Below are 13,381 nucleotides of genomic sequence, written 5' to 3' on the forward strand. Positions count from 1 at the left end.
AGCTCTGAGGCTCCATGTGCCCAGAATCTGGCCCACCTTTCCACTTGGTCTAGCAACCTGCCCCCTAAAGCACGCTTAAACAAAAATGCTGTTTTGGTTTTAAGACTTCAACAGTGGAGTCACTTATGGATAACATATGGAGGCAGTATACAGTTGCATACTTGCCTGTGAAAGCAGCTCAAGTAGACATGACATGCAAAAGAATCTGCTGGCCATCTGAGCTTGTGAACATTTCCAAGAGCTTGAGCAAGACAGAAGTACTCACCCCAAAGACGTGGCCTGGCCTCCTGAGGTGCTGTTCTCTGTCTCTGGATTTCTCCCATGCTAGGTTTGATGATTTTCACTCCTTGCCTTAACCTGATGATTGAGTACAGGTAACTTGCTGTACCACAAAGGCAGTAGCTACTTCCTGGCAAGTAAAAACACTCAAATATTTCTGAAGGGTAATTTCTATTCAACTATAGGCAGAATGAGCATTATCTAAGGTCATGAACATGTGTCTGTTACCCAAAAATCTGGGCTTTCTTTTTTTCTTTTTTCTTTTTTTCCCTCTTTTTGTAATATACTTCTTACATAAAGTTGGCAAGTTATTTTATTTTTCCTCCTCTGCATTTCCAGACTGATGACAGTACAGCTGTGCTACCTCCAAAGGTCCCATGCAAATCAATTCTTTAAAGATTACAAGGGGCTGTGGCAAAAGAAATGTTAGCTATTATAACTTATCATTGTAACTGCGAGCAAGTTGTCCATTTTTTTCTTTTTTATCTCAAGGGATCCCGACCTCTACTGGATTATCTTCACTGCGCCAGGGTGCAGATAAGACACCAAATGGTTTCCACGGATGTATTCATGATGTCCGCATCAATAATGAGCTGCAGGATTTCAAGGATTTACCACAGCAGTCACTAGGAGTCCTTCCTGGCTGCAAATCCTGTAACATCTGCAAGCATGGCATTTGCCGGTCCCTAGAGAAAACAAGTGTGATTTGTGAATGTCACCCAGGCTGGACGGGCCCCCTGTGTGATCAGGAAATTGGAGATCCATGTCTTAACCACAAGTAAGCTTGAATGAATGCTGATGGAAGGGCAGAAGCTTTACACCTAGCGCGTATTTCACATCTCATCTTGTAAAAACACACGTGACTGTTTTTGGAGGTGCTGGGTTCCTACATATATTATTGATAATTGTGAGTCAGCATCCATGGCAACTTTCAATTTGCATTTCTTGTTTTGATGCTGTTCACTCTGAATGGCCTCTTGCTCCTGGAGGAGCTAAGATGTTAATACTGCTGGTTATACTTTCAGAGGGTGTATACTTTACACATTAAAATAGGAAAGCTTCTGTTAGTAGCTATATATTACCTCTGAAGTAGGGGGTGTGTGCATTTATGCAGAGGAGAGCTAGCTACGAGATGGAGGTACACGTTTTAGTGATATGCTTGTAACAGCACTGGACGCGGTATTCAGATTAACTCCCTGAAGACCACTATGCAGTCCAGTGTGAACATTTTCAAATTTCTCAAATAGCTGACTTTAATATTGCACTCTGAAACTCCCTCTAAAGCGCAAGTTTAAAGGATAGCATGGAGTCACATGCAAAGGGAATATAAAGCATTCATAGTTCAAAGGCTCAATAACCACATCTCCATCAGAAACGCTGGATGAATAGCTTGCTTATGGCAAGTACGCAGGGAAACAGTCCCAGACCAGCAGTCTGCATAGTTCAGTGCTGTTTCATAAGCAGATGGAAGTACTTTGGTTTTAGGCATCGTTTTGGTTGCACTATCTTTGGAAGGGGCTTTTCACAAGCACATACTTTTGGCAGGTAAATTAATGTAATGAATAATCTCTCTGGTCAGTGAGGGAACAAATTTAACTTCCAGAAGTACCATTTTAAACTTGCTTCTGGGTCTAATTCTGCAAAGCACCGAACCCTGGAAGGTGTTGAGAAGCACCTGACAGATTACAGACCAAAGATACAAGGACCCAAATAAAGAAACACTCAGAGACCCAAATAATTTCTTGAACTGCCAACTTCAATATGAAGCAGTTCTGGTTGGACAGAGAAAAATGAGGGAGTTTCAGATGTTTACACAATAAGAAATTGCTTCTCCCGTGACCCAAGGAGGGTTATGCAATAATGAATGTAGCCCCCTTGCTAAAGAAAGTAACTGTGCATATTTGTAATACAGTCTTACTGTCCTACCTTTCATTAAGTCACCTTTGGAGTTGTCTCCTTAGAGACAAGCCCTTTGTGTCCAGGGCAGTACCCCGCTGACAGGTGTCTGCTCCAACATTCACAGATTCATCTCAGTGAGGTAATGCAGCCGTAAGGAACAGGTGCTGATGGTAACACAACATCTTAGTTAGTTTCCAAGCACATCTTTAGTTAGTGGGGCAGAAAATACTGCTTCACAGACCGTGACCCCCTTTATTCCAGTATTTTGCATGTCTTGACCTGCTTTTGCTTTTACTGTTGACTTGATGTTGCTTCTACTATTTGTGCTTTCTGGTTGCATAGATTAAAAATGACAGGTACAAGGGTTCAACATAAACAGGAGAGAATTTTAAAGGACCAAGAACAAAATAAATAAAGGACAAGCATTGGTTAATGTCCAGTAGGACCTGATGGCTTATAAGCCCTGAGCAGTTTTCCCTTAAATGGCTTGTGTTTCCTTCCTCCTGTCCTCAGCCCGTTCCAGGTCTGTCCTTCTCCCAGAAGTGGGGATGGTGTCAGAGAGCCTGCTGAGGATCAGCACCCCTCCCTGTGGTACTGCTCAGATAGAGCACAGCTCATTGCAAATCCTATGAGCCAGGGAGCCCTTCAGCTAGAACTGCCTGATTAAGTCTGTGCTTTTCCATGAGGACCTTTATTTATCGCACTGGTTTTCATCACCTGATAATATTTGTAGAGTAATTCTGCTAAGGAAGCCTGGGCATGCAGCTTGATTGTTGGCATGTTGTTCCACATGGTGATCCTGTAAACCTGAGCTGTCTTGTGTGGATGCCAAGTATTGGCCCATGCTCACAGAGGAGTTTTCCAAGAGATCACTTAGGATCACAAATTCCATTCTCTGAATATTACCCAGTATTCACTGAAAACTCACAATTCCTTCACTGTGTTTGACACAATGGCTGTTTCTTGGATCCCTGTCCTGGTATTAAATGGGCAGAAATGCCAAAATCCAAAATTAAATATCCCTGGGAGGAGGAACTTCCACATCTAGCACAGGCCAGCTCTAAATACTTCTCTTTCTCCAGGTGTCTGCATGGTAAGTGCATGGTGGCCAATGTTGCTTACACCTGTAAGTGCATGGAGGGCTACACAGGCATGTACTGTGACAAGAAGAACAATTCCTCAAACCCCTGCAGGATTTTGAAATGCAACCATGGGCAATGTAAAATTTCTGAGCACGGGGAACCCTACTGCGAATGCGACCCTAACTATAGTGGAGAACATTGTGACAGAGGTATGCTTGGCCACAGGGACCAGGAGGTTGGTCTGCTGTATTTCTGGTTTACATCTTTGTTTTCACCTCTCTCCCCTGTAAAGATTCCCAGCTTCCTCCCTCTGATGTGGCTGGGCAGGTTTCTTGGGGGCATCCCACAGATCACGCTGCACTTTCCTTCTAGGGCTGGGGCTCACATCTTCTACCCTGACCTGAAAAGGCTCACTGGAACTCAGTGAGTTCTAGCTTCATCACTTCTGCCCTCGTACCTTCCTGTACAGAAGGAAGGAGCTGACTTGCATGATTGCTATTTAAGCTGTGCTTTTTCTGTGAACGAACCACAGGCTTTCCAAATTATAATGCACAGTCTCACCCAAATGTCTCTGGCTGTGACAAAGTACCTGCGCAACGGCACACACATTTTCAGGTATTCCAGATTGCTGATGTCATGCAGAGCAGGCTGACCTTTGACCCTGAGAAGCAGATGTAAAACTAATTCATATTTTGCAGGAATGTTGCAGGATTCAACACTCAGCATTCATTAAGGCATTTCCAAAACTGCTGATCAAAGCCAGCAGGCCTGCATGGCCTCTGCCTTGTGCCGGATATTGCACATTTGTGTAACACAAGCTCTGTTTTGATGGCAGGTACAAAGCAGTAAAAGATCAGTCCTGCTCCTAGCATCTGTTTGCCTTGAGTATCATTACATGCGCGGGGCTGCTTGCTGATGTGCGGGGAATATCTGGCAAAATAGTTAACACGTTTTTCCTTGACATCTCTGTTGTCTTATCAGAGAATCTCTGCCAAGGAGAGATAATTCGAGAAGTAGTCCGTAAGCAGCAGGGCTACACGTCGTGCGTCACTGCCTCCAAAGTACCCCGCATGGAATGCCGTGGCGGCTGCAGCAACGGGCAGTGCTGCGTTCCCCTCCGAAGCAAACGGCGGAAATACTTCTTCCAGTGCGTGGATGGCTCCACCTTCACAGAAGAACTGGAGAGACATGTGGAATGTGGCTGCTCAAAATGCTTGTAAGCCCTTCTCCAGTCTCTCGCCACTTTAATCAGCTCAGAAGCGCTATCAAAATGGGACCTATTTACTTTCAGAGTGAAGAAGAAGAAAAAGAATTATTAAGTATATTGTAAAATAAACAAAAAATAGAACTTATTTTTATTATGGAAAGTGACTATTTTCATCTTTTATTATATAAAGTATCACACCACTTTGGGTATATGTATCATATAGTGAGTTATTTTTACCATGAAACTTTTTTAACGGTTGTAAGAAAAAAAAAATAAAAAGTTAAAATTTTAAAAAACTATATATAAAGAAAACATAGCCTAACAGGAGAAATGTGGGGGGGGACTTTATATGTATGCACAATGGACAAATGTAAAGGTGTTCCAAGGACCTGCCACGGCATTGATACGGGCTGAAGAAATCTCCAAGGTTCTGGGTTGGGTCTTGTAAGAAAGTGGATCCCCGTAAGTGACAGCCATTTCGCCTACCCAGGCACCCTGAAAAAGGCTCCCCCTTGGTCCCTTGCTCTGCCTAACACTGCCGATGCTGTTTTGTTCCTGTACAGTGGCTCCGCTCGATATTCCTGAACTGGTTCCCTATAGCACGTAGGCACTGCCGTAGCTTAAGGCTAACTACATTATTTGACTATTGTAATACTGTAATACATTTTTGCTGTGTATGTTGTATTTATCTGTGTTCACAATATATTCTTCAACAATTGTATCTATAGAGCACAGGCAGCTTTATCCAAAAGATGGGGACAAAGAGAAAGAAAATGGGGAAATATATGTTGCTTTGGGAAATTTGGGGGCAAAATGTGAAATAAGTGCTACGTAATGCCTAATAAATGACATAGTAGTTTTGTGTTAACTCCTAAGCTATGTTATTTCCCAGGTTTGTGCCTTCTTGCTCCTGGTCTTGAGCCCTTTTTTTTTTTGTATATGAAATATAAGGAATGCACTGCTACATAATTTGTCACGCCTTGACACTTTAACTTGCAAAGGTCATAAAGAGCATGAAAATATTGCAGGTGCCAGAATGCCCCTGCAACATAATGGCTTTTGCCCTCGCTGTCGCTTCAGCCATGGATGTAAACTGGGCTGTGGCTGCCTGTTCATCAACACAGGTGCCAAGCAGTTGGCTGCGTTTCTACAGCTGTTTTAATGAGCAGAAGTTGCACTATAGCCATGAGAAGGTATTCAGCCAATATTTGTTGATCTTAGCAGCATTCTTCTCTGCACAGGGAGAGACATTTACAGCTACATCCCTTTCCGTTCTCACATTTGGTGCAGACTGACCAATTCAGCCAAAGCTTTTCCATCTGCACTATTTTATATCCTGCACTTGTTTCTCCCAAAGGGCTCCCATTAACTTTAGGTGTGTTCAGAACAAATGCTGAATAGGAAGCAGAAGTCATTGCAGGGATAAATTCTCACTGTGAATGTGAGACAAAAATTGACTCTTTGGGACTGAGTTTGAGTTTTTGAAGGTTTTTGGCAGGGCTACGTTTCAGGGTCAGTAATATGTGCAAAGAGTACCACGAATACCTTGAAGTTTCTCTTACTATAAATTTTAAACATGCCTATTGATAACTGTTCCATTATCAGTGTAATTTCCTTCATCCCCACGTATAACAAGTATTACAGTCCTTTCTTCAATTTCTGATTAATGAAATCAGATATTTCTAGCAGCCAAAAGCCCCCATCAGGAATGCTCACTGGTCTCACTGAGAGATCATGGGCTCCAGCAGAGGACAAGTAGGAAAGCTGAATCAAGTAAATGCATACATTTTGTTTGAATGAGACTTCAGAAAGATCCACGGACTGGAATCCTGCCATGAAAAGTACGAATGATCCGCATTTATACTTCTTCCCCACTAAAGAAAAGTGGTCCTGTAGCCATCGCACAACCAAAAAGCTCCAATGTGCTTGTTGTTCTTCTATTTCTTAAATCTCTCCTTAACTGCAGCAGTCCATTCATATTTCTTTGCTACTACCAGAGCAACTTGAGTAGAAGGGACATAATCAATAGCACAGCCTCCTCTCAAAATAAGTATCAGTACGTGGAGCCCACAGTTGGTGAAACAAAAACCAATCTCTAGTCAGTGCTGAATTCTGATTGAAACAGGAGAGTTCAAGAACCAGGAGAAAACTAACCCTGGTTGCAAATGTTATGGACTTCTTTTTATTTTGAATATAGCGTCAGAATCTCAGAGCAGCTGGAGTTTGTGGTATACAACAAAAACCATCCAAACCCACAGATTTAAAAATTCATGCAAGTAACTGTAGGCACCTGCACAAAGATGTGCCTGGCACACCACTACCATGAATGTTTCATTCCTGCTTAATGCATTTTAATTCCTAAAGAAGCAGCTGCTGTTATGCCAGGCAGAAGAAATCCAGAGTAAACACCAGCTCACAAGCCCGCTGTGTGCTTTGCTGCACAACTCGTGGCCACTGAACTGCCAAGGCCTGCAGAAACGCTGCCCCTCTTGAGCACTAACCAAAATCGCATTCGCTTTGTCCCTTGAGCAGCAATATGCACCAGAAGGAAGTAACAGTTACTTGTGGCCTCACACCTGCTTGAGGGTGCTTTAAAAGGAATAACCTTGACTGGCAAGGCAAAAGCCATCAACATCTTGTTAACAGATCACTCTGGGATTTATTTAACCAAGGCCTTGCGGCAAAGTGACCAGCAACAACTCGGCAAGGCTGGCCCTGTTCCTGGCCCCTTTCTGTCCTGGCATTTCAATGCTAAGTGCTGGGACAAAGAAATAAGAATATCTATTTTGTAACCAAATGATGCAATTTTTGTATGCTTTTAGGCAGCACTTGCCATTGGATAGTGATGCTTTATGTCAATGATTCTATGACTTGATATAGAATTATTTTATGTTAAGAAGAAAATAAAAAGCATTCAGATGTGCCAAAAAATGTGAGGTTAACTAAAGTGTAATTAGCTCCGAAAGCTTCTCTGTAACCTGCCTAATGTTACAATAGATTTCAACTACTGTGGGTACAATGCAGTAGTTTTTACCTCTATAAAGTTTTAATATAAAGTGAAGAAAGATGCTAACCCTTAAAAAATGGCAATGCAGACTGGTGTGAACTGATGTATTTTATTAATAGATTCTCATTGTGATATAAGTTTAAATAAATTGTTGGGTTATGGAAGATTGTAACATACCTTACGTTGTGATGCAGATTATTTCTCTCTATGTGTATTTAAGGTGTTGAGTAACCATTTACAGTATCTGAGTTTAGCACCAGTGCAGTAGCTCAGAGAAAGCGCTGGGGGACAACACAAGTTCATCTGGGGCAGCACCTGTCTGAGAATGGCTGCAGTTAACTCAAACACACTCTTAACAGGGGTAACGTACTTTGATGGCATCCAAACTTAATTCTTTAGCAGTCTTACATGCGCAGATGAATAAAGCCACATAGTTTTTGACCCTAGGCATTTTCTTCAACGAAATGCTTTTATTTGCTGCTTTTTTAAAACTCCTTTTTAAAAAAAAGGCCTGCAGCAGAAGTGCACTCATTAACTAATGATAGAATAAATGGAGAAATATTGGGAATTCGGGGTCACAGAAGGTCTGACTGAGGAAAAGGAAGTCACTCAGCCAACAGAGGATGACAGGATCTTGTGATGTCCTGACATACTTAAATTCCAATTTGCTGCTATATTTCTGTAGCTGACTATTATTAGTGCCCCAGATGTAACAGACCACTTCTGTTCATTACATTCCAACCTCAGGATAAAACAAAATGAATCTCCCACCCAGCACTCAGCCTTCCCTGGCCCATATCCCTACTTAACACTTGCATATTGCCAATTATGCTTCAAACTACAGCATTTATGGTTGTCTTTGCCACTCCATGAAAAACTGGTGACAGCATTCAGCCAATAAAAACACTCCAGCTTAATGAGTATCATTAAGCCTGAACTGTGAAGGTTAATTATGTAATTGTAGCAGATGGTAGCATTTTCACCTAAAGCAAACCCAGCTGAGCCCACTAAAAAAGCTAGCTGGAACTATTCAAAATGTCCAGGTACTGGCTGAAGGAGATGGTTTACACCATAATTATTTGGGGTTGCTCATGGTTTTGTGGTGTGCAGGTTCCTCATATGGCATGTAGGCAACTATGGCCTAAGGACTGAATGCACTTCGTTTATGCTCCTGCTTGCAGTGCCTCTAGGTATCGCTTTTTGTCTATTGGTCTGTGGCAATTAATGCAGAGAGAAAGTTAATCTTATCTTACTTTGTCCTTGGTTGTTGTTGTTTGTTTACTTGGCAGGGACTAGCCAGATTGTGTTCCTGCTTGTGGGGTGTTTTGCTGTGGGTTTTGCATTAGTCTCTGTGGGTCCTATGACTTCTGGTCTGTAAATTTTTAAGTTAGCACCCAATTATTTGTGTAAGGCTATGAGGTATCTACAAGACAGCCTCTTAGTTTCGTGGGCTAGGCAGCAGGAATTGGTTTGGTTTTGCCAAGCTTAGGGTGGTCTTGAGAAATCCCATTAGCTTAAGGCCAATTAGTTAAACTGGATCAAGTGCCTTGCAAGTCCTGTATCATTCTGTCCATGAGCCAAGCCAGAGTGCTTTTCCAGGACATGCTGTATAGCTTTTGAGTGCAACTGAAGAGATGTTGAAAACAAGATGTTCCAAAACAGCAGCTGGGCCCCACCCTTGAAACCTGACAGGTGCCAGGAGACTGTACTGCCAGCCACTGGTAGAGGCCTTCAGGCCTTACGGTGCACGATTCAGCTTTGTGAGCCAAGCCCCAGCCCTGATTCACCTCACACCACCTCCACGCATCTCTGCCCCGTGCAGGGGCCTGGCTTTAACCTGCCCTGGGACCACTGGAGCACGGGGCCCTGCTAGGGCCAGCTGCTGCCACCCGTGCTGGGGTCCCTGGGGAGGCCGTGGGATGCAGGCAAGCAGCAGCCCAGGAGCACCCCACTTAGGTGGCTCTGTGTGTTCCCTGCACCCTGCTGAGGGGCTCGTGGCTGTGCATTTCCTCATTTGTAGGTCTATGCACCTACTTCAAACATGGACACTGCAGGGCCGCTGTGCCCGGCCTGGCCCAGCCCGGCTGCTGGGAGGCCAAGGCCATGGCAGCGATGCCCAGCATGGCTCATTCTGTCCTGGCTGGGACAACAGGCAAGAAGTGGGGGTCAGCACCTGCTCTGGTTTCATTAAATCATTTTTGTTTTTAAATGATAAAATAGGCATTGATCCTGTGCCGTGAGCTGGCTAGTATTGTTCATATGGCTCCCGTTAGGAAAAAGCACCCACAGTTCCCACTGACCACAACAGGCCTTGGGGTGGCTGTGCCCAGGACATTGCAGTTTCATCCTGGGAGTCCAAAGGAACCAGCAGTGCCAGTGTGACCCTGCCAAGCTCTGGAAGGGCGTGTGTGGGACCTGGGATGTCCAGTGCCTTCCCGCAGCACTTGCCCCACACCATCGCTCCTGCAGCAGGGTGGGTGGATGGATGGCTTCCCCTGCTGCCTGCATGCTGCAGGGGCCTCAGCACCATGTCATGATGGCAGCGTCACAAGGCAGCTGCTGTTGAAGGTACCACTGCTTATTTATGTGCTAGCACCTTGTGGAATACCAATTAATTCTGCTATTTCTACCCTAATTCTTATGTAGTTTGCTCACACATGTTTAGATGTAACTGCTGTGTGTCTGTAGAGTTTCTTACCCAGCAGTGCTGCACTCTGCACCAGCAGCAGCACAAGTGCTACCTGTTTTCTGTGCAAGAAAGCCCAGCTGTTCCTCTGAGCACACCCAGCCCTCAGAGGGCCCTGCAGGCAGTGAGTAACTCCTCGGGCTAGCAGCTGAGCACATGTGCTGTACAAGCAGAACTTAGTAGTATGGGGAAGTTTAAACATACACCATTGCAGATAGGGACATCCCATAATCTCACGGGCAGGGGGAACAGACGTTGCTGCAAGATTTGCATAGCTTTGCATCTTGTTCCTACATGATCTCTTGACCTCTTCCTTTCTCGGGGCTTTTCTGCTTTCAAAGTAAAGTGATCCTCAGGGTAGTCTGTGGATGACACTGCCTTCTCCTACTGTTTCTGACTTGTCCCTATGGCACAAGGACCACTCCTTTTCCCTAAGAATAATCCTTTACAAATGCACATTTTATGTGGGGAGGAAGAGTACAAATCCTATGTCTGAGACACATGGAAGGGAGGAAAGAGGGTTATATGAGTCCCACAAGATCAATGGCTTTTGTGTTCAGGGGAAAGCTCAAAACTCAGGGAGAAGTTACATTACATTTTCAGTGGTCCTCACAGTCTTTCAGCAGCATTGACCCAAGCAGCTCCCCCTCACCTACTGCCACTGTGTAGGAGAGGGGAGCCCAGCATGCCACACAAGGCTGCCAGGCTGTACGCTGCCATCCCCGCCCTGCTCCTGCATTGGGCACCCTCAGCCTTTGCCACCACTTTGTCTCCAGTGCAGAGACCCAGAGCCTGCTGATCCTGGCCTGGATAGGCAGAGGAATTTCTACATTCCAGCAGGAAAAGGCAGAATTTAGGTACATATTCAATCACCCTGACAAAATGCCAGGAGGTGCTAGTCCAGAGTAGGTCTGTTCTTCCCTACACTCATCCTTGGAAACTGATCTGAAACTTAAAAATGTGGAAGAAATATCACAAAGCAGATAATAGACATGAAACTTAAGAAACCTGAAATTTTGTGAGGTGACAAGCAACCGAAACCATGGTCCTCCACTGGGAAGTGCCATTAATGGCAGGCAAATTACTTAGCCCTGCCTCAGATACTTTGCGTGCAGAGCCAGGTTACAGGAACCTCATACCACAAAGTAATTTACATTGGGACTTTGAAGCATGCGAGATGCTATCGTGCTTTCGCCTACTGTGAGATAAGAGCGTGCACAGCAGGTGGTACCTACGAGGAGCTTAATCTTTCTTAATCACACCGATCGTTTAAACTGTCATAGTTTATTCCGGGTAAAGCAGTCATTAAATTACCAGGATGGTGGTTTTGTTTATTTAAATTTATATATTTTACTGTGCAGAGATAACAGGCAAAATATGGTTTAAGTCACAAAGATCCAGATATATCAAGTTGGTCATAGCAAGATAAAATTAGATTCTAATATAATACAGTGATGAAACAATTTTTGTTTAGCCCTGAAACATCTATGTAAGTAATGCTTGTTTAAAAAAAAAAAATAAAGTCCCTGACTCCCCGACTTCAGGGGTGTCTTTCATATAAAATCCTCTCAAGTGGTTTCATCCCACCTGGGCACTGTATAATGTTTTAGCATGGTTGTAAATAACAAACACTTGGAATTGGCTATACAAATGCACATATATTTATACATGCACATGCAAGAACTACATTTCTTGTATTTCTGGATGACTATCAATTCACTTTCAGATGTATTTATGAGCTAGTCAAGGCAATGTAGTGACTAATGTACAGGTAACTCCAGTCTAGAAGTGCTCATAACCTACAGCTCGATTTGACTTGCAAATTAGTAAATGTTTGGAGCCTGTCACAGGCTGTGTTCAACTTCCAGTTTGTGCAAAGCCTCTACTCTGAGGCAGACAAAGATAGATGCAAGTGGAGCTTGGCTTGTTTTTTCATATATTTTGTCACAGTTGATGATGTTTAGACAAAGTATTTTGTGTTCTTGTGAAGCAATTCTTAAACTAAACTTTCAGATTTGTTGATCTTGTTTTTAATTGAACAGTGCTTGGTTTATTAATTACCACAGAGCCCTTGACTTATTCCCTTTTTTTTTACATGGGAAAACAAATTAAGAAGATTTGCTACATAAAATAGCTTTAAAGTGGTCACCCACGATATTCATGTGCATATATATTCAGAACTTGCTCCTCAGCAACTCATGTAGAAAATACTTTTTTTTTTTTTTTTTTTTCTCTGAAGTCAGAGACAAAAACTAGGAAATCAATCACTGAGTCTGCAGTGCTGGAAATTGAGAATTATAAATGTTCATTTCCTCAGCACAAGGCTGGGTCTGGGTGTTTTCTGCCTGTTACAAGACAGCAGGAATTGGGCATCTGTCAGTCTGTAGACTTTTCTTTTCTTGATTTTCGAGGTGGTATGTGTATGTTTATTGCTGACACTTCCCAGAGACGGTAGATCATTTCTGTTAAAGTTAAAAGGTATGTAGGAAACATAGTCAAGAGTGCAAGCCCTGGAAAAAAAATATCTCAGGATTAAGGTACTTAAAAATCTCATTGCAGATTTGTTTTTCCCAACCCTTCCAGAGATGCCAGGGAGACACTGCATAGATCACTTTACACAGAACATTCCACACTGCATGGTCTGGTACGGGCAGGAAATTAAAGCCTGTATCTTACAATCAGAGTGTGTATTTCTGAAAGGGCACAATTTGCTTCCAGGTAGCAGCTAAATTTTTGTATTCCCTATCACGTATGTAAATGCCTGTGTTTAACATTTCAGTTGCAAGTTACAGTGCAACCGAAAACTGCAAAGCCACATCAAAATTTCCCCAGAACACCCTGGTGGACTTTCCACAATTACATACAATTTACAGGAAGACACAAACTATGTAGCTTTGTTTATACATTTGTAACTTCCTCTAAAGAGCAAGAAGTAAACATTAAAAAGACTTGAGTAATTTTTTCAGGTGCAGACATTTGAGAAATGAAACGTGATAAATGGGCAATTGTATCCACAGAAGAACTTTAGCTTCATTTTATATATATATATGTGTGTGTGTGTGTGCAGATATATATAGAAAGATATATATCCTTTTATGACGTGCTTTAGAATGAGACCTAACAAAATACCAGGCACTCAAAGCAGATCTCAGGACCCTTATCAAGGCAACTGGGCTTCCTTATAGTGCACAAAGAGGTTGTCAGCATGTGGAACAAAGCCC

At 43.1% G+C, this 13,381-nt stretch overlaps 1 protein-coding gene and 1 long non-coding RNA gene across 6 annotated transcripts in view; both read left to right on the forward strand.

The window, feature by feature from the left end:
* The window catches only part of SLIT3 (slit guidance ligand 3), a 522,497-nt gene extending 514,847 nt beyond the window's left edge, over nucleotides 1-7,650 (forward strand). For 3 of the 5 annotated variants that reach the window (XM_068697686.1, XM_068697687.1, XM_068697689.1), the window contains 3 exons: nucleotides 772-1,057; nucleotides 3,261-3,469; nucleotides 4,242-7,650. In XM_068697686.1, the coding sequence (XP_068553787.1) occupies nucleotides 772-1,057; nucleotides 3,261-3,469; nucleotides 4,242-4,480 (734 nt within the window). In that variant the 3' untranslated portion in view covers nucleotides 4,481-7,650. Of the gene's footprint in view, nucleotides 1-771; nucleotides 1,058-3,260; nucleotides 3,496-4,241 lie in introns of all 5 variants that reach the window. The other 2 variants (XM_068697688.1, XM_068697690.1) reach the window with 2 other exon arrangements.
* Nucleotides 7,651-8,526: 876 nt separating this feature from the next.
* Nucleotides 8,527-11,682, forward strand: LOC137864012 (uncharacterized). The gene is made up of 2 exons (XR_011101269.1): nucleotides 8,527-8,664; nucleotides 9,748-11,682. It is a non-coding gene; the product is annotated as an uncharacterized lncRNA (long non-coding RNA).
* The last annotated feature ends 1,699 nt before the right edge of the window (nucleotides 11,683-13,381 follow it).

Source organism: Anas acuta, chromosome 14 (assembly GCF_963932015.1).
Source record: "Anas acuta chromosome 14, bAnaAcu1.1, whole genome shotgun sequence".
Lineage (NCBI taxonomy): Eukaryota > Metazoa > Chordata > Aves > Anseriformes > Anatidae > Anas > Anas acuta.